The sequence below is a fragment of the Choristoneura fumiferana genome, chromosome 2, assembly GCF_025370935.1.
Source record: "Choristoneura fumiferana chromosome 2, NRCan_CFum_1, whole genome shotgun sequence".
NCBI lineage: Eukaryota > Metazoa > Arthropoda > Insecta > Lepidoptera > Tortricidae > Choristoneura > Choristoneura fumiferana.
This window is the reverse complement of record NC_133473.1, coordinates 7,949,365-7,970,423: the sequence shown is the minus strand read 5'-3', so window position 1 is coordinate 7,970,423 and position 21,059 is coordinate 7,949,365. Positions and strand designations below refer to the sequence as shown.

At 37.4% G+C, this 21,059-nt stretch overlaps 1 protein-coding gene across 2 annotated transcripts in view; it reads left to right on the top strand.

Moving 5' to 3' along the window:
• LOC141442075 (proton channel OtopLc-like) overlaps nucleotides 1-21,059 on the top strand; it is a 129,061-nt gene that overhangs the window by 85,533 nt on the left and 22,469 nt on the right. For both annotated transcript variants that reach the window (XM_074106988.1, XM_074106995.1), the window contains 3 exons: nucleotides 7,296-7,413; nucleotides 8,416-8,524; nucleotides 13,442-13,627. In XM_074106988.1, the coding sequence (XP_073963089.1) occupies nucleotides 7,296-7,413; nucleotides 8,416-8,524; nucleotides 13,442-13,627 (413 nt within the window). The remainder of the gene's footprint in view (nucleotides 1-7,295; nucleotides 7,414-8,415; nucleotides 8,525-13,441; nucleotides 13,628-21,059) is intronic.

Here is a 21,059-nt window from a genome sequence, read left to right as displayed (position 1 = left end):
GCTGGGAATCGAACCCAGGTCCTCAGCAATCCGTGCTGCGTGCTATAACCCCTACACCTCCGCTGTACAGGAATGTAGACACGAATTTTTCCTATGCATACATATCTCAGGTTGCTTATTTCTACTACGCTACTTATGCAGCAGCACTAGCGACATCTATGATCCGCTCTCATCGAGAGACGTCACACTCTTTCGGAACCAACCGCTCACCCAGACAAGAGATGTCGCTACTAAGCAATCAAATTATGATTGGTTTTTTGGAGTCTTTTTGTATTTTTTATTTCAACTCCAAATTTGTTACTTTTACGGGTATCCCGTGAAACCATATCGATATGGTATGGAATAAAAAATACAAAAAAACTCCAAAAAACCAATCATAAATATACTGTACATATATTTAGCCAATGCTTCTCATCAAGAATTTTAACTTCCTTCCTTCTTACACAGTTATACCCACTGTTTGTTTTCCGTTCGCTTGTAGTTTGTCACCTCTAACAGCGGTACATTCACGTTTTTTGTAATATCACCATCTTGAGAGCCTTATTCTCCTTTACTTGTGCAAACAAAACAGCCAACTCTGGAATCATGCCCCAGCGAGCTAGAGCGAAAATATTACAGTGAAACAATGAAAACCGTGGCTGTCACTGAAAAACACTTTTGCAATGAAAAAATCCGTTTGTTTAAAAAAGTAAGTAACGAAGTTAAACAATTGTTTCGTTCCGCTTTTGTGATTTGAACTGGCTCGTTTCCTTTCAATTTATAAACGGATTAAGAAAATGTGGAAACTTTGTCATTTTTGCTGCTGTATCATTCGTTTAGTGACATCACGCAAGCAAGGGAAAACTTGATGACGTCACATGAAAGTACCGTGAGACTCACTCATATTAATTGATAGTATATCGGATAACTCACGTCTGAAATAAAGTTTAGGTCGACATGTTTCGGGCTAATCCATAGCCCTTCATTTAGGATCAACGCGACTTGGCGGCTGCTGCAACACGCGCACTCGACTTGCACGTGCGCCGAAAACTTGTCAAGCTCGATTTCAGACGTGAGTTATCCGATATTTATTTAATTATTTAAGGAGAAACAACAGCTAAAAACACAACATATTATGTAGTAGGAATAGCAACACAGAGCCAATTACAGGATCCCACAGATAGTATAGGTACTAAGTATCATTAAATATTTGATGACGTTACTTATTTTTTAGTAGGTACACGTACATATTTATTACTATTACGTGACTATTACTAACTGAATGAAAACTCTAGATAGAAAAGCTCAAAGGAGAAACTGCTTCACTTCACTTTGGTTTAATTAATGATTTGGATGGCTTCACAGCTCTCCGCCTCGAATTGCTACGGTTTCTCAAAAACGGATCTTAATTTGATAATTTCATTTAATCTAGAAAAGCTTAAATCAAAATGGAGGATTGTGAAAAAACATTACTGTGATGCCATCTCTATTTGTTTTGTTCGAATAGACGGAGACGGTGTCACATTTAACCGTCAGTTAACACTAATCAATGGATGGTGAAACAGTCCCTTAAATTATGTATTTCGAATATTTTCATAAATTTATAAATGCCGGCCGGTACATTGCGGGTCTATGTGACATGAAGTATATTGGGAGGGTGCGAAGTACTAGGTGGGGGTGATGAAATCTATCGCAGCGCTCATGGTGGCCAAAAGTAGAAATAGTTCTGGCTCTGTCATCTGTTATACTCATATGAATCTGTCATTAACAAAGCAATTTGTATAGGCTTTAACTACCTACCTAATTTTAGTAATAGATGTTTGAATTATGATGCGAGCTTGAATTATTGAACACTGCCCCTGTTTTGTTTTTAATTCCTCTACATCTCGGACATGTCCAGCAACCATTTTCTTTGTGAAACGGTTTGTGGTTGAAATTTTATATTGAGTGATACTCACAAAACCGGTCTTCAAAATGATACTCATTTTGTCCGAAAACGATATTTAATTTATTACTAGCGATATAAGAACAATTATATAATTTTACTTTTACTCAAAGAAACCAATAAGATAGCTTTATCTTTTCGTTTTACAGTAAAAGTACAACTAAACATGAAGTATACAAACCCTGACATAACGAAAATAAAACACACTTTTTGAATAAATTTTACTTACCTCATTTAATTTTAATGACCAAAAATGAATTCACAACCTTTTGTCCACCCAAATCACGGTATCACAGTAATTTTGTATTATAAATTAATACGTTATAGGTTTGATTTTTGTCACAATGTCGCGATGAAATTTCAAAACGTCAGCATCAGAGCCATAAAAGTTGCGGACGCTAGGTGGCGCTGATGTCGTTCACAGAGCCAATACCGATTTATTTGAAAGTGAAGGAAGAAGGTTCGGCATGATAAACATAATTATTTATGTTATGTGTTGCATAGACGTAACTGTCGTGCACTTTTTTGAAACATTTAAAAAAAAATTTTGAACATCGGGAAGGACGCCATCGGCCATTTTGTTTTATTGACATTTCATATAGGTATGTTATTCGACTTAACTGCCATCGGCTTACTTGGAACTATTTCCGTTATTGTGAAATTTTCGTTACGTTATTATTTGTTGTTATCCTTTTTGTCGTTTTCAGGCCTAAAGCTATGAAAATAAAGTCCAAAAGTGACAAGCATTTTTATTTCGCGTCTACACAAGGTTATATCGACATGTTCCTATGCCCATTTTTTTTGCTGTGACTGGTAACATTTTCAGTTGTCAATCTAGTACGCCTGATTTTGGACTCGAGTATAAATGAAGATCTAAGACAGCTTTGTGTAACTTCTGTACACCTGAATGGTAATTTTGCATCCGCTGGTCGAATGTAGTTATTAAATGAAGTTAGAGTAATTGTTGTGGCTTCAAAACCAGGGCCTTTTGTCGCTGTCGGTTAAAGTTTAGTAATTTGTGTTTGCCTCATCGGACTTAGTTGGGTACGACACTTCACTTCAATCACTTGTCGGAGCACAGTCCATTATTCATGGGGATGCCAATCAATAAACTTGAGACATGTTGGGATAAATCGGAGGTCAAATGTTAATCTAAGAAATCGTTGGTTTCTTTTTGTTAGGTACTGAATTATTTATTATCTGTTCAGGCTTTTATTTTTAACCACCGACGTAAAGAGGGGTGTTTATAAGTTTGACGCCAATGTCTGTCTGTGGTGTCGTAGCTCTAAAACGGTTGGACCGATTTCGATGCGATTTTTTAATGCAAAAGCCAGTTTTCTTGCGGTGGATTTTAGCTATATTTCTTTAGAGATATCGAACTTTGAAATAACGATGTCGGGGGTTTTCAACTTTTTTAAGTAGGTTATTATTACGTTGATAGTGTTTTTAAATTTTCTAAGTTGGCTATTATTATGTTGATAGTGCTTTTAATTTTTCTAAGTTGGTTATTATTACGTTGATAGTGTTTTTAACTTTTTAAAGTTGGTTATTATTACGTTGGTAGTATTTTTTACTTTTCTAAGTTGGTTATTATTATGTTGATAGTGTTTTTAACTTTTCAAAGTTAGTTATTATTACGTTGATAGTGTTTTTAACTTTTCAAAGTTAGTTATTATTACGTTGATAGTATTTTTTACTTTTCTAAGTTGGTTATTATTATGTTGATAGTGTTTTTAACTTTTCCAAGTTGGCTATTATTATGTTGATAGTGTTTTTAACTTTTCTAAGTTGATTATTATTATGTTGATAGTGTTTTTATATTTTCCAAGTTGGTTATTATTACGTTGATAGTGTTTTTAACATTTTAAGTTGATTATTATTACGTTCGATAGTGTTTTTCTGATTGGTTTCTTAATGCCCAGGTTAAAACACAGGTTGCATACTTATCCGAAATCAAATAATTTTAGTTATTAGATAAATTATCGAGAGCGTGGAGTTGTATAATAATATATGTAGTGGCATTGTGGGTATAGGCATCGGAGAGAGAGATCTCTGTATTGTAGTCTCTCTGTCACTAAAGTGGAATGCCTATAAACACTCAATCCACTACAAGGTGCTAAAAATGGGAGAAAATGATTGCTAACCACATGACGACACGAAAAGATGGGATGGTGGATATAATCTCTCCTCTGCATGGTATCCGGTGATAAGCCAATGCGGGTGGATGTACCTACCTTCGAAATCGCGGGATATTGTGTGTTGTATGTCTATTGCGCTAAATTGACAGCTCTGAGTAAGAAAAATAGTCGTCACCATCATCATATCAGCTGTAGAATGTGCGCTTTCAGACATTACTTATACCTCCCCTATAGACCTTCAGTTGCTTCAGTAGGAAGCGACCTGCAACCACCATGAACCCGTGGCTTTAATAAAATCATTCATCCATCTCGTTGGTGGACCTCCTACGCTGCGTTTACCGATCCGCAGTCTCAATTCGAGAACTTTATAACTCATTGAAATGCACTGTACAGGTATTATATTACCTGCCCATTGCCACTTCAACGAGCTACTTCGTTTGGCTACGATTATGTCGGTGACCTTCGTTTTTACGTAGTCTGAAAGCGCACATTCATTTCTGATTCGATTCCGTAGAGAAACCCCGAGCATAGCTCTCTCTCCCCATTTATTTATTATTTATTAGTCAACAAAAAATACAGTATTACAGTTAAAACACTAATGCGCTGTAAAATTCAAATTATACAAAACAAAAAGACATATAAAAAACCGGCCAAGAGCGTGTCGGACACGCCCAAAATAGGGTTCCGTAGCCATTACGAAAAAATAAAGTAATATTTTTCTAAGGATTTCGTATTTTATACGGAATCTTCCAAGTTTAGGTATATTTTATACCTTAGGCTGCTATTTACTCATAAACTACTAATAATTCTCAAGCAAACTTAGCCATTATAGTTTTCCTTAAAAGTTTGATATACTTTCTCTCAAATACTGAATTTTTTCAAATTTTTCCACTCACCGGTTTAGATTTTAGAGGGGAGGACGCTCAGTTTTAATGAAAAATTGCACTTTAAGGTAGAATATTTCGCAAACAAATCACTGAATTGAAAAATCGTCTTAGCAAACCCCTAATGGTTTTAAAAGACCTATCCAACGATACCCCACACTATAGGATGGATGAAAAAAAAATCAACCCCCACCTTACGTCTATGGGAGGTACCCTAAAAATTTTTTTTTTTGAATTTTTAATTTTACCATTTTGTCGGCATAGTTTACCTATATATCCGTGCAAAATTACAGCTTTCTAGCAATGATAGTCCCTGAGCAAAGCCGCGGACGGACAGACAGACAGACAGACATGGCGAAACTATAAGGGTTCTGTTTTTGCCATTTTGGCCCCGGAACCCTAAAAACATAAAAATTAGATACAAAAAAAACTAGCTCCCATAGCCATAGCTCGATGAGCAACTCTGAGCCTATTTATAAGGGTTATAGTGAAGCACCACGTGTCGGATCCAATATGTCATCACCATCACTGGCCATGGCAACATACACTGCTTAAAGACTTGTCTTAAGGTACTGAGAAAGAAAACAAATAGAACATCGATTTATATATGTCGGCGGCCGATCGTAAAATCCGCCAGATCACTAAATTCCTAGGCATATCATAGTGAGTTTTGAACGACATTGTGTATATCCCTCAGCCAAATCATGAAATGTCGTCATTTCATGATATGCCTAGGAATTTCGTGATCTGGCGGGTTTTACAATCGGCCGCCGACATATACAAAGTGAAGATTCCAATCTTTTTATTTTAAAGATATCTCGTCCAATTCCCTCTGCGTATCAGCCAATGTTAACTTAACGACAGCTCCCCGAACTAACGAACCGCAAGCCATCGGGGCGGTCAGTCACCCGCCCGCACCCCGGCTAATCCAAGCCGTGGAACTTTGACCACCGACCACAGCTCTCGCATTCTGTGCTTGTATCACCACGCTTAAATTCCAAAGCAAATTTTCCATACTCCCGTATAATATTACTGTACTTTAATTCACTTTTAAACTCCCCGAGCCCCTTTTCAACATCTGTTTTACCTGCGACATCGTAATCCAAAGTTTGAATGGCAATTGGTGCAATATCATTGTCCGGAAACAGGTTCAGTTTTGCGAGTAGGTATCGCTGGGAGCGCTGTGGGGAGCCAATAACACGCTGTTTCCATGGCAACGACGCTTGCACGAGAGGGGAAGCGGCCCCTGAGGGAGAGCCAAAACCAAAACAGTAAGATACCTTTAGAGCAGGCTTGAATTATTCTCCTACAGAGAATTCTAAGGGCTCTTCTAAATTTGGACGATCATTATTTAGTACTCTTCGGTGTACCTTGCTGAAACACCCTCCTTATAAACAACAGTTTGTTAGCGGCGGATTGGATTTGAACAAACCAAATAAAATCCCATATGAATTAACTTTTTGACTTTGTAGACGTTGAAATGGATGGGAGATACGCAAATTTTCAACTTTATTAAAGAAAAAAACTTCGTTCTACAATTACAAATGTGGCCCTATATAATGGAAATATAAAGAAGTTACCAACAAAAGTTAACTTCGGATAGTAAAGTGGAAAATATTATTTTAAGTAAGTGATAAGTTTGCTTTCACACATTGATTGTCTGCTGTCAAAAGGACATAATTGTGTTTCCATATTGTTTATGGGTAGAACTTGGCACGACCAATGCTATACGATTATAGCATATGCATATAGCATTGTCGTGGACTGTTGGCCTTTGACAATCGATATATACCCTCTGCCGAAGGGGAAAGTGCTTTCGGACGTGACAAAGAAGTTTTATTGCTACTGAAACTGCAAGGAAACAGCAAGCATAAATAACATTTATTGGTCTGCAGTCGCAAGGGGTAGGAAGGGTAGAATTGTTGTTCACACAAATTGGTAGTGAGAAAACTATTGTTTAAGAGAAATATCAAACTACAGTAAGGACGAGCACAAAACCTTGCGGTTTTCTGGGATACAAACTATCCTTGGTAATCTAGATGATAAAGTATCTGCTTAATAAATTTTAGTTCAACCGTTTTAACCTGAAAGAGTTACACACAAATTCCTCCACAATTGTTAGCAATAACAATTGAAAATTAAATATTACTATGAAATAAATATCAAAACTAAAAAAAAAATAAGAATCAAAAATATAATTAGTTCACGAAATAAAAATTAAAATGCAACTTTATACCGAAGAAATGGAAGTAAATGTGTGAAATATATGTCGTAATGCGGGTGGATAGATACGTTTAATTTAATTAAATAAACAGTAATCTTTAAAAAGAATTATTTTTTGCTTAACAGAGGCGATGCGCTGGCGACGACACTTTCTGCCCTCTACGGTAAACTGCTCGTCGTGATGGGTATCGCCTTCCCGATGGCCGAGGTCATCTCCACTTACATTCCACCCTCCTTCTACGAGGTAAGAATCGCCGGTTAATTACAAGTAAATCAAGTTAATGGTCGGTCGGTTAATATATCAGGCTGTTCGATTGCTGATTCGTAAATGAAAATTGATTTGGGAGTGAAATTAAGGAGCTCTTAGTGTGTTGACTTACTTGATTTATTGGTTTGTCTTCTTGGACGGTGTGCACCCCGTTCAGTCTATTCGGGACTAGTATTATGACAATATCTTTGATTTGCGACTGTCGTTTAATTATTACAAAATGTATGACGAGCGTCGCTTCACCCGCACAGTTCAGTCGTTGGCAAGCTTGCGGCCCGTCGAGTGCGCGGACGTAGCGGTCATTGCCATTTTCTCGCCATGTCCAAGTGCGAGTCGGCACACGCGCTGTGTACTGTGATCGACCCGACTTGCTATATTTAAGGCTGTATATTGTTAAGCTTATGGATTGTAAACTTGTATATTTTTAGTTTAATTTCTAGTCACAGGTTCGCGACGTCGAAGTTTCCAAGACGATCCCATAGAGCTTATGGGAACGGAAGCAATACCATGTCCTTGCCTTCGGAATCCAAAAGCTTAATGGTTACTTGACCTGTAATGTAAATTTCAGAATTAAATTATTATTATTATTATTTTTATTTATGACGGTGGAAGCAGTCTACACTTCCACTGAACGTAGATAATAGTTAATGTTTAGTTTTGTAAGTAAGGGTAAGGGATTTATTTGTATTTGTTTTTTATTTAATTGTATACTGTAGTTTTTAAGTGCGGCGCATTCTTTTTGGCAATGATGGTCTTTCCGAAAGCGCTGGTAGTTTAAAAAATGACGTGTAAAAGTGCCCATTGCGGCCTATTTACGGAATAAATGATTTGAAATTTTGACTCGCAGTTGACCGGTTTTTTCCTGTAATGTTAATGAGCGAGAACTACGAGCGTTCTTGGGTGCACGAATTTATTTCTTTAGGCAACTCCATTTTATATCTTTTTTTTTTCTCTTCTAATAATTTTATTTTTATCTAGGGCTTCTACCTGTACCTGTACATCGGCAGCATGGTGTTTCTGCTGTATATGTATGCTGCGTTAGTGAGGGACCGCTCGCGGTCCGATGTCGACTCTCCTGTTGTTGCCAGTAAGAATTTTACACTTAAACTAGTTTGCTAATGAAATGAAACAAATACCTTGCTCACCCGAGATATGATAGCTGCTTTTATGCAAGTAATGTGTGTTTATACAGTTACTTCACCCCCACACTCTAAGAACACACACAAACACACAAACCCATCTATCACCACCACCACACTGCAATACAACCGTTCACCACGCTACCAGACGTTAGACACAACAAGATAAACAAGATGTCGGCTTATTTTTTACAAGCTACCTTTTCAGCACCGAAATCACTAGTTTACCTTCGTTGAATGGCTTTGAGTGAATTGTGATTGAAGCACGAAGACAATTGTTGCAGAACCTTTTTGATACAAGCCTTTACCATTTTTTGACTTATGATTTTGTTTTATTTTACAGAAAACTATCGAAGGATTTTGCTTTACTAGATTGATTTAGATACAACAATTGTTTCATGTGGTAAAAGAATTTGAGGAGTCCAATAATGCTAATCTAGAATTCCAACAAACAAATGTTTCTAGTGGGTATTTTTCATTTTTGGGTACATAGTCTCCATGGATGTCACTACCGTGTATGTAAAATTGATGCTTTCTCATATTTCGAGAAAGTGCTAATATTATGATGGATTTACAAATTATTTATGTTACGTAAACTCATCATAAGAGATTAGCGCGTTTTTTTTTATTGGTAGAAAGAGTTATTACGCCCGTGAAAGCCCTAACCTAACCTACATATATATATGACTAGCTTTTGCCCGCGACTTCGTCCGCGTGGAATAGTAACTTTGGGAGTTTTTAATTTATTTAGGATACATTCTGCCAATAATAGCACATAGAAACTTCTACGGTTTACTGAAAATAACATTTTTCTTCCATCCATCCATGTTCTTTAGTAAAACATAAATATTGCGGGTAGCCACATTTTAGCAATACGACGTGTATTCTACCCTGCCAGCACAAAAGACTAATTCTTCTAGTGAACTCTTGACACCTTAGGTACGTCCTTTATTGTAAGTTAGGAGGATATGATTATAATTAAGACGGCATTTTAGCTACACATAGTTCCGATAAATATACTTATAGTAAATTTGTTTGGAATTCCGTAAGAACTTTCATCCCATATTTTCAAGTAAATAGGTCGTATTTGAAAAGCGCCGGAACAAATGTTTTTTAGGGTTCCGTTCTTCAAGAGGAAAACATTGAACTCTTATAGGATTTGCTGTCCCTCCGTCCGTCTGTCTGTCAAGACCCTTTATGCGGCCCTTTAGCGGAGTATCGGTATCGAGTTGAAATGAAAACCTAAACTCAGGTCAATAGTCCCGAAAGCTTGAAAAAATCAAACTTCTAAAGTCAGGCAATCAAAGCTACAGTCATTAAAAAGGTGTTTTATACAAATCGCCTTACAGAAAAATTATAGCGCACTGCGGCTGTCCTAGATATTTGAATTTTGCATAAAGGTAGCTCTTATAGCAATAAATAAGAAAAATCTGAAAATCATATATTTCATGATGATCTCACATTGCGTACATTTTTCTTATGAGCTTAAAAGGCTCTGCTATCACTGCATCATCCCCTCTGCTAACATCCCCTCGCAGTTAAAGTTTTCAAATGATGGCATTTTAAAAAAAAAAATTTTGTTACCTATTTATCATCATCAATCATCATCACCACAATCACCATCATCATCACACAATCATCATAATCAGCAACACTCATCATCACCATCAATCAGCTCCACAGCCTCCGCTCCGCTAAGCAGCGTCCGCTACGCTCTGCTCCACTGCCTCCGCTCCGCTGCCTCCTCTCCACAGCCTCCGCTCCGCCAGCCTCCGCTCCGCCAGCCTCCGCTCTGTCCAGCCTCGCTCCGCCAGCCTCCGCTCGCTAGCTCCTGCTCCGCTACGCAGCCTTCGCTCCGCTCAGCAGCGTCAGCTCCGCTCCGCTACCTCCCCTCTACTTGACTGCCTCCGCTGCAGCCTGCATTGTCTCCGCTCCATCCGTTGCCTCCGCTCCACTCCGTTGCCTCGCTGCCTCCGCTCCGATGCCTCCGCTCCGTTGTCTCCGCTCCGCTCCACTGCCTCCGCTCTGCTCCGCCAGCCTCCGCTCCGCCAACCTCCGCTCCGCCAGCCTTCGCTCCGCCAGCCTCCGCTCCGCTCAGCAGCGTCAGCTCCACTCCGCTGCCTCCGCTCTAATTCACTGCTCCGCTGGCCTTTGCATTTTGTCTCCGCAGTTCCATTCGTTGCCTCCGCTCCTCCGTTGCTCCCTGCCTACGCCCCGATCCGGTTCCGGTCCGAAACAATATATCTTGTACCTACCTATCTCTTATCACGTGCCCAAATGGCAAGTTAATAAAGATTCATAGATTTATCTTCGATAATGACGACCTTCCATATAAACTTTCATCCCCTATTCCATCCCCTCACAGGTCGAAAGTTTCAAAAAAGCTCAACCAAATATCAACTTATTTCTTATTAACTGCCTAAACCAAGTTTCATGTTTTATCACCCCGACAGGACGAACTTCCACCATATAAACTTTCATCCCCTATTTCAACCCCTTAAAGCTCTTTTTCGCGATAAAAGATAGGCTATGTTCGTTCCCAAGTTCCACTCTGTACCAAATTTCATCAAAATCGGTTTCACGGTTTAGGCGTGAAAGCGTAACATTGACAGACAGACAGTCAGACAGACAGACTTTATTTAGCTTTTTAAGTATAATTTAGTATGGATTAATTTAAATAACAAGTTTCATGGTTTTATCTTCGAGGACGAACTTCCACCATATAAACTTTTCATCCCCTATTCAACCCCTTAAAGCCTCTTTTCGCGATAAAAGATTAGCCTATGTTCTTTCCCAAGGTCTATATTCTATCTCTGTACAAATTTCATCAAAATCGGTTCAGCGGTTTAGGCGTGAAGCGTAACAGACAGACAGACAGACAGACAGAGTTAAACGCTAATTTACCTAATATATATGATAAGTATCCAAATAGCTACTACTAATCAGATATATTTTATGCCATTGTTGTTCAGGATATTGCTCCACCTAATTATTTAGTAAATATTTTATTTTCAAAATTTATGTACTAAGGTTTCCATTGAATTTGATATACTCTGCGCAAAAGCTTTTGCTGCAAATAATTTGTGCACGCTTCGTCTTGAGACGCTGTAAAAGGAAAAAAAATGTTCCTTTTAGCGAAATTAATGAAAGAGCTACCGGATTTTTAAGGCTAAAGAAAAATTAAGTGACCCCTTGAAGTCTTCCTCGTGGGGTTTAAATTTCGGCATTGACTATACACACAAAACGTAACCAGTCCAACCAAAATGAGTGTTTGTTCAAATTAATTTGACCTAAAACTTAACACCAGGGGTAGTTCTTGCATATATGAGATACCGTTTATGGGTGATAGGTCTTTTTAAGTTTAAAAAAAAGCATTTTTCGACTTAAAGATCCGGTAGTCAAATACTTTAAAGAGCTCCTTTTTTGTTACAAATAAAGTGTCCTCCCCCCATTTACAACCTGAACTTACTCGTAGCTGGAAAAATTCATGTATGTAGTAAATACTTATAAAGAATTAAAATAAAAACTATCACGGCTAAGCAGAATCCATACTACCATACTAATATTATAAATGCGAAAGTGTGTGTGTTTGTATGCTTGTGTGTCTGTATGGTTGTCCGTCTTTCACGTCGAAACGGAACGACGCATCGACGTGATTTTTGGCGTAGAGATTGGTCCGAGAGTGACATACTTAGGCTACTGTTTACCCCGAAAAAATGCACAGTTACCGAGGGAACAGCGCGCAATAACCGAATTCTACTCGGGCGAAGCCACGGGAAAAAGCTAGTTATCTATAAGTTAATAAGCAATAGTCGAACAAAATATAATATAATAATTGCCGCATCTTAGGACGCAACCCTACACTGAGCGTGGCTTGTTTGCTTTTTTAAAGCTGAGTAAGACGCTAATGACAACTAAATCTAAGCCGTATCTAGCAGAACAAAGGCTTGATATGTGGCACAATATTTTCCTCTTTTTTATCGCGCATTTTTTCGCGTTCAGAACCCTTCGTAGCGATTAACTGTCGTGGAAATAGCAGCGCCATTTTTCTCTTTCAGCAGCTCTTTATATTTTTTGAATGACGCAAAATGGCTGACTGTAACTATTTTTTAGCACCGTAAAACGTTATCACAGAGGTAAATTATTCAGCAATAAACTAAGAATTGGTTGTTTCATAAAAAACAACTTTTTTAATGACGGTCATCTTTTGATTGCTTGCGTTGACGTAGACGTTTGATACGACGACGTTTGAGACGTTTGTGGCCTGGTGGCCTAGTGGTTTGACCTATGGCCTCTCAAGCAGAGGATCGTGGGTTTAAATCCCGGCTCGCACCTCTGAGCTTCTCGAATTTCATGTGCAAAATTACATTTGAAATTTACTACGAGCTTACGGTGAAGGAAAACATCGAGAGGAAACCTGCACAACCTGCGAAGCTATTCAATGGTGTGTGAAGTTCGCAATCCGCATTGGGCCCGCATGGGAACTACGGCCCAAACCCTCTCGTTCTGAGAGTAGGCCTGTGCCCAGCAGTGGGACGTATATAGGCTGGGATGATGATGATGATGCGACATTTGATTTTTTCACTGTTCCAAGAAATAGTAATATTTTATATTAAATTTGAATAGCTGTATGATTTTATTTTAAATGTTCAATTTCTATGGTAATAACAAAAACCCATTTTTTATTTTTAAACCCATATGACTTAAGCTGCCTACTGTGCCCACACCACCGGCCGCAAGGAACTATAAAAATACACTATGATAAATCTACGTTTCCTGTAAAGTTTCCTTTCGCACATCAGTAGCTGTAATAGTAATTAGTGAAATAACGAAAGTTTAAAACGCATTTTTTTATATCTTCCCAGAATCGGACTCCAGTTCGACTCCATCTGAATCGGATTCGTGTTCGTCCCGTACTGAACGCAGTACCGCCACTGCGCCGCCACGGTTCCAGATGCCATCCAGTGCTGCGAAGCGACTGTCTCTTGGGTTTGCTTTAAGCACTCGGACGCACCACTACGGCAGCTTCTACCTCAGGATGGGCGCTGTTGGTAAGTTAAAAACAATCACATTTTTATCCACGGGGATACAGGCGTATTGAATAATGTTTCGCCATCGTACATATTTATCCACAGGGATACAGGTGTAGTGAATAATGTTTCGCCATCGTACATATTTATCCACAGGGATACAGGTGTAGTGAATAATGATTCGCCATCGTACATATTTATCCACAGGGATACAGGTGTATTGAATAATGTTTCGCCATCGTACATATTTATCCACAGGGATACAGGTGTATTGAATAATGTTTCGCCATCGTACATATTTATCCACAGGGATACAGGTGTATTGAATAATGTTTCGCCATCGTACATATTTATCCACAGGATACAGGTGTATTGAATAATGTTTCGCCATCGTACATATTTATCCACAGGGATACAGGTGTATTGAATAATGTTTCGCCATCGTACATATTTATCCACAGGGATACAGGTGTAGTGAATAATGTTTCGCCATCGTACATATTTTCTTGGAAAAGTTCGTATTTATCTTGCTTTCGCAACTAGCTTACTGAAGCTAATGAGGCCTATCGCGTATGAATTCACCACTAGAGGGGCTAGTGTAGCGTGAGGTCTCCGAAATCTCAAATGTCATAGATTTTGGGTGAGCTACCCGGGTTTATTTATAATTAAAATATTTTTGTGAATATTTTGCAATATCTGAAATTAATTATGACAAATATGCGTTTCGGGGCAATGAATGTCTGTGTTTTGAGACAGTTTTGTCTTTCAGAAACCTTTGTCCTCCCTTTTTTTCGAACAAAACGGGGACTATGCAACACTGTGGCATGCTCAATATTTTTTTGTACGGTTTTAAGGTGTATTAAATATGATTTTAATCTAAACTTTGTTTTCACGCCGTAATAACAGACTTTGAAAGCCATACTTGAAAATCTCACGCAACAGTGCGCCATCTAGTGAGACAAAAAACGATAGCCCTCATTGGGAAAACAAGATGTTGAAAATAGCCTGAATGGCTTCGAGAAAAGTATGGTACGGCCGTGCCTTTGTTTTTGTTTTGCTCGACTTGGCGGGGGCACTACCGTGCCCCCAGATATGAATAATATGAATTTGCATTTGCTGAAATATATTGATAAAACTAGCGACCCGCCCGTGGTTTCACCATCAATCATTGCCACTTGCTTCGACCTGTTGCCTGCAACTCTCGCGATGTCGTTGGCATATCAAGGGCACTTTAAAATTTTCAGCTCCAATGCCCAAAATGTACACCCGCGCGAAGCCGTCGCTAGTATTCATATCATATATAAATAAACCTTCCGTGAAACTAATTGATCACCTCATAGGTACAGTGACCAGCACACAGTCACAAGCGTGCATAAATATCTGATACGACTCTATTTCTAGGGCCGGAAGGACGTGTCAGATATTTTTGCACGCTCCGCTGTGGCAGATATTAATATACTGTACACTTAAATCCGTCGCTTAGTTCTATAGACTAATGTGTAAAGAGAGATGTGGTTACAATTTTGATGGTCTTTTATTGTTTTAGGTGATAAAAAGTATTTTTATAGTGCTAAATTTTATAATATGGTGATCCATCAGTAAAATAGCATATTATATATGTATCCATTTAAATACTAGGAGTTTTATTTTTTACTACACGTAGGCCAAGCCATTCAGTTAAATATTCATAACGAAAACAAACGAAAACAACACGTGACAGTTCGTTCAATTCATTACATTCATGTTGATAATACATTATCATTTGTTAGACGTTTAAGGCGGGTATGATTAGAACACACTATTTTCCTTTCAGTTTTTATCAAAATAAAATTTATATAAACGCTTAATTTACTTTTAAACCTAAGATTAATTTAAATAAATGCATGTAAAGAGACTTTTTACCTTAAGATGAAATATTTTAGAGAAGGAAGACTGTAAATTATGTAATCTATTATAGGTAGAGTCATTCACATGGATGGTGAAACAGTCCCTAAAGGTGTAAATATTACTTTTAAATTAAAACTTTTTTTTTATTCGACTGGATGGAAAACGAGCAAGTGGGTCTCCTGATGGTAAGAGATCACCACCGCCCATAAACACCTGCAACACCAGGGGTATTGCAGATGCGTTGCCAACCTAGAGGCCTAAGATGGGATACCTCAAGTGCCAGTAATTTCACCAGCTGTCTTACTCTCCACGCCGAAACACTACAGTGCAAGCACTGCTGCTTCACGGCAGAATTAGCGAGCAAGATGGTGGTAGCAATCCGGGTGGACCTTGCACAAGGTCCTACCACCTGCAAAAACTATTAATTATCAAATTCTTTCACATTACCGTCTCAAAAAATATTTTAAAAAGAGATAATGTTCTGATAGTTCGATTAATTATATCCTTCCATTGTAAATTGATCCGAGCGTTCAAAACATTAGAATATTATGGATACTAGGAAACGGATAAGCATAGTTGTATTGATAAATACATACCTACCTAAATAAATATTAAACATCCAAGGCCCGAGAACAAATATTCGTTTTATTCATACAAATATCTGCACCGGCCGGGGACCGAACCCAGGACCTCAAGCTTCATAGTCAGGTTCTCTAACCACTTGGCCATCCATTCATCAAATGAAATACCTATATATTTAGTTTCCCTCTATGGTTTAATAACTTGAATACTTCCCGTGGTAGTCGTCGGAAGACCATTTAATATACATCAGCCGTTTAATAGGGCAGCGCCGCCTTAAGTTACGCTTGATTTACGTTAAGTCATTAAGTAAATATTGCTTTACTTCTGGAATAACTATACCATGTATTTATCAGAGTCACTTGTACATTAGAACTTATTTTTATTTAGAGCTGAGCACAGTGTTTGACATGATTTATAAAATATTTACTATTATATGTTACTTAATGTACACAATAAGCAATGTAACAAGTGCTATTTTTTCTGTTGATAATGTGACAGATAGCGATATGGAGGCATGTCTCATAGAAATCCTTGCATCCAAGTCTGAATTTAGAAAGGATTTAGCCATCATAAACAATGATGTTATTCCAAACAATTTGTTTCGGAGCATACATGAATTAAAAAATGTCAACCTCTACGTGAAAGATTATAACGTATCTGCATCCATATTGTCCAATATCTTTGTACTTTATGTTCAAGATTTTCTTTATTTTGAAGATCTTATTGACAGACTCGACAGAGATTGGGAACGCAAACCAGAAGCTCTATTCATCGTAATACTGAAAGATATTACTGAAGATAACTTAAAATTACTATTTGAAGTACTGTGGGATTACCATATTATACACGTACTCGTTGTTACTGATAACATGGATGTATCCGCTTCAGTTTATTCTTATTTCCCATACGCAAAAGGGTGGTGTGGCCGGGGATACGACAATATGGTTAAGATGTGTGACTGTAAACAAGTAAAAGATCTGGATATTTTTGCAATGTTACTTGTTTATGAGAAGCCTGTTCTAATGAACTGCACCCTGCACGTAGCAACTCACAATTATCCTCCATATGTAATAGAAGCTCCCAATCCCAGAAACAAATTCGCAGTGGGGATTGAAAGAGTTTTAGTGGAAATGTTAGCGCAAATGGAAAGTTTCTACCTGAACTACACATACCTACCGGAAACTTATGACTTTGGCGATATTTCAAGTAATTTTACAGTGTCTGGTATACTAGAAATGCTGTACGAAAATAAAGTCGACATAGTGTTTGGCGGATTTAGCTTAAATTCTAGAAGATCAGTTTTCTTTGATTCGGTACATGCCCATTTAGCGTTGGAGGATTTTGTTGCCATGATCGTACCTAACGCCCATATAGTTGAAAGATGGAAGATAGTTTATATTGTGTTTAATTATAGTGTTTGGTTATTATTATTGTGTACATTACTTCTATGCGCGATATTTCTTTCCGCTTTTAATAATTTTGTTACATTTCGAAAAGAAACTTATAGTTTGCGCGGATTATTTGATCTTTTCGGAAGTGCTACTCAAAACATAACGTTGGGTCTTGGAAAGTATGTTTTTAAAAACTTGATCATAATATTTTGGATGTGGTTTGTATTTTTAATCGATTGTTTTTACCAAACTAGACTTACGAGTTATTCTACATATCGAGCATATAAGCCGCAATTTAACGAATTAACTTTGGGCAAAAACAATATAACTCCTTGTGTTTCTATGGAAATAGCACGATTTATAAGGAAATCTGGGCAAGTTAACTTAATAAACGACCAGTATTTTGAAACTAAAGGTTGCGAAGTAGCTGAACAAGCCCTACACCACGTCGCAGAGACACAATCAACGTATACATTAGCTTTGCATCTACGATATCTATGGTGGATAACAAGACACCCAGAAGAAAAAAATAAAATCTATGTTATGAAAAACAATTTTTATAATTCGCTTTATGCATTGTTTTTCAAACGCGGTTTTCCACTAGTTCGGGAATTCAATTTAAAAATGTTACGTTTCGTTGAGTATGGTTTTGTGCATGCAGTCAAAGGTTTTCATCAGATCCCACGTAAGTCAGTATCAGAAATTGATATTTTAGGGTTATTTGAGATTCGGATTCTAAAATTAGAAGATTTAATTGTACCGTTTAGTATCCTCATTGGTGGTACGATCTTGGCATTTTTTGTATTTTTAATTGAGATTCTATACAAGTATCACAAATATATAGCCAAGTGCGAGTAGGACTCGCACAAAAGGGGTTCCGTACTACCGCGGCATCGCAAGGGTAGGTACCATGTAGGTACCTACACGTTAAAATAGATGAGATTTTGTGGATGAAAAGATAATCACTATGACTATTTAGTTTATTCTATCGATATCTTCGTCTAAATACAAATTATAATTAGACTAAGGCATGATTACACACATTGCTAAGGCTGCCTCTCCACTGGAGTAGAGCGAGGTAGCGGTTAAAAAATCACATAAAAACGGGAAGCGGAGTGAGAAAGGGGAACGGGGAAGCGGGGTGGAGAAACGAGTACGAGTGAGGAAGCAGGGTGAAGAAACGAACGTGAGCGGGGAAGCGGGGAAGCTGCTAATAGAAAACAGTCCGCGACTTCGCTCCGCATTACTTTCTCGCTCTGCTTCGATATCTAGCTCCGCGCCTATGGACAGGACAAGTAGCATTATTGTCTAAACAGCTTCTTGTCATCAGCTAACTCAATCTCGAAGTTGCCACTTCGTAAACTAAAGTAAGTTGGGGTAGTTTCGGATTACTTGCGAACATTTCCTGCTGGGGTAGGCCTTTGTGATTCTGAACACTTGGGCTTTGAATAATCCTCTTATTCACGCCAAGCATAGATCAATGAAAGCAGTGGCGAAAGGGTTAATTCAATGCTTTTCTTTCTCCTTTGCAGGATTTGTATAAACCCTTACTCGGGATATAAAGAAAGTTTAAATAATTATTAGTGCTTAGTTTATTTATATTAATTTATTCGACTAATATTATGTATCTATGTTTAAATTCTGTATAAAGGGATCTCTTCCAGTTAAAGTTTAAAACTACTTACTTTTATACTATACTTAAGAGTAGTAAAAAAGTAATGAAATAAATCACGATGAAGCAAAAAATTGTTTTAACGCGAGAAACCGGCCAAGTGTGAGCTGGGCTCATACCCCGCGGGTTCTGTATGTAACGCATACTATTGATTTTGCTAGCTATGATTTTTATGACCTTTTGAAGGTTGTTTTATACCAAATCCACGCTAAGGTATCTTAGGTTCGTTTTTTTTTATGTATAAACTCATACCTATTATATGATATTATAATTTGTGTAAGTAAATAAATAAATCCACAATATTTCTGTAAATTTGTGATTAGCTTGACTGAACAATTGAACACGTCTGTAACTGTTTATTGTGGGAATTATTTATTTAAGATGTACTTAGTCACTTATTTTGAACACAGGTGCACAGAAACATTTGTCAAACATGATGAAAATATCCTGAAAAACATAGGTGACTGTCCAATAATCCGCTGAACTGAACTGAAGTTTAAGGCAGTGTATAAATAGGGACAGAACTATTTTAAGTGTCATTAATTTGATAAGGTGGGAAAATGGTCAAGTTTTATACATATTCAAATTAACATAAAGCAATAATAAAAAAAAAAAAAAATCGAAATACAAATCCTTGTATTGCCATGTCACACAGTTATAGTTTATAAAACTTTTTTCTCATTTGCGCCCATATTTTTCTACAATTACCTACTGTAACTACGTTGTAGGATATAAATTTGCAATAGAGATTTTTTTATTCGACCGGATGGCAAACAAGCAAGTGGGTCTCCTGATGGTAAGAGTTCACCTCCGCCCATAGATACCTGCCACATCAGGAGGATTGCAGATGCGTTGTGTGGTTGTGTGGAAAAAAAACAAAAATCAAAAAATATAAATGCTTTATTTGCCAGAATATGATAACAAGATAAGATCGTAATTTAAAATTGGTCCCTGCATATTCTACCTGCATGCAGGTGTGCAAATTTTTTATGTATTTATAAAAATATTAACATGAATTTCAAAATGGGATTTTACAAAAATATGTCACAATGTTCTATTCTTACTATCATTTAACTGTAAACCTACTTACTAAAATTAATAATATTTATTTTGATTTATTAGCTAAGTCAAATACTCCTTAACACTATAAAAACATTTTTCCTGCAGCCATTTTGTCAATTTCTTCTTAAACATAAATATTTTCTAATTTGATGTCATCAGGCAATCTATTGTAGAGTAGAATACACATATTGTAGCATTTTTTTCTATAAATAGCTGTTTGGCAAGAAGGGGTGTAAGAGGTTTCGGTACTGTGCCCTTGTATGTCTTGCACTATATTATCACATCTATTTGTGAAATCACTAGAGTTGTTCTTAACAAATAGGCAAGCTTCTCTTATATAGCTACATGGAAGAGGAAGTATATTAAATTATTTAAGTAAAGGCTTACAACTTTGCAAAAAACATGCATTATCTAAGGCTTCTAGTCTTCTCTTCTGAATTCTAAACACTCGATCCGAATCCACAGAGTTACCCCATAGTACTAGGCCATAGTTTAAAACTGAGGAGACATAACCGTGATATGCCATTTGAGCTGCCTCCCCTGACACGGTTTGTCTAAGCCTTTTGAGTGCTAAAACAAATCGGTAGAGTTTTTTGCAAATGTTATCGACATGAAGTTTCCAATTTAAATTCTTGTATATAGTAAAACCTAAAAATGTAACAGTGTTAACTAATTCTACCTTAAAATTGTTATAATTAATTTGCAATGTCGATGGATTTGCATTATATGAACAAAATTGAATGGCCTTGGTCTTTGTCAACTTGATCTTCAGATTATTATCCTCAAACCAACGAATCGCGTTAGCTAATGCTGTGTTCACTAGTGATACAAAGCTGGAATGACTCTTACCGTCACCTTT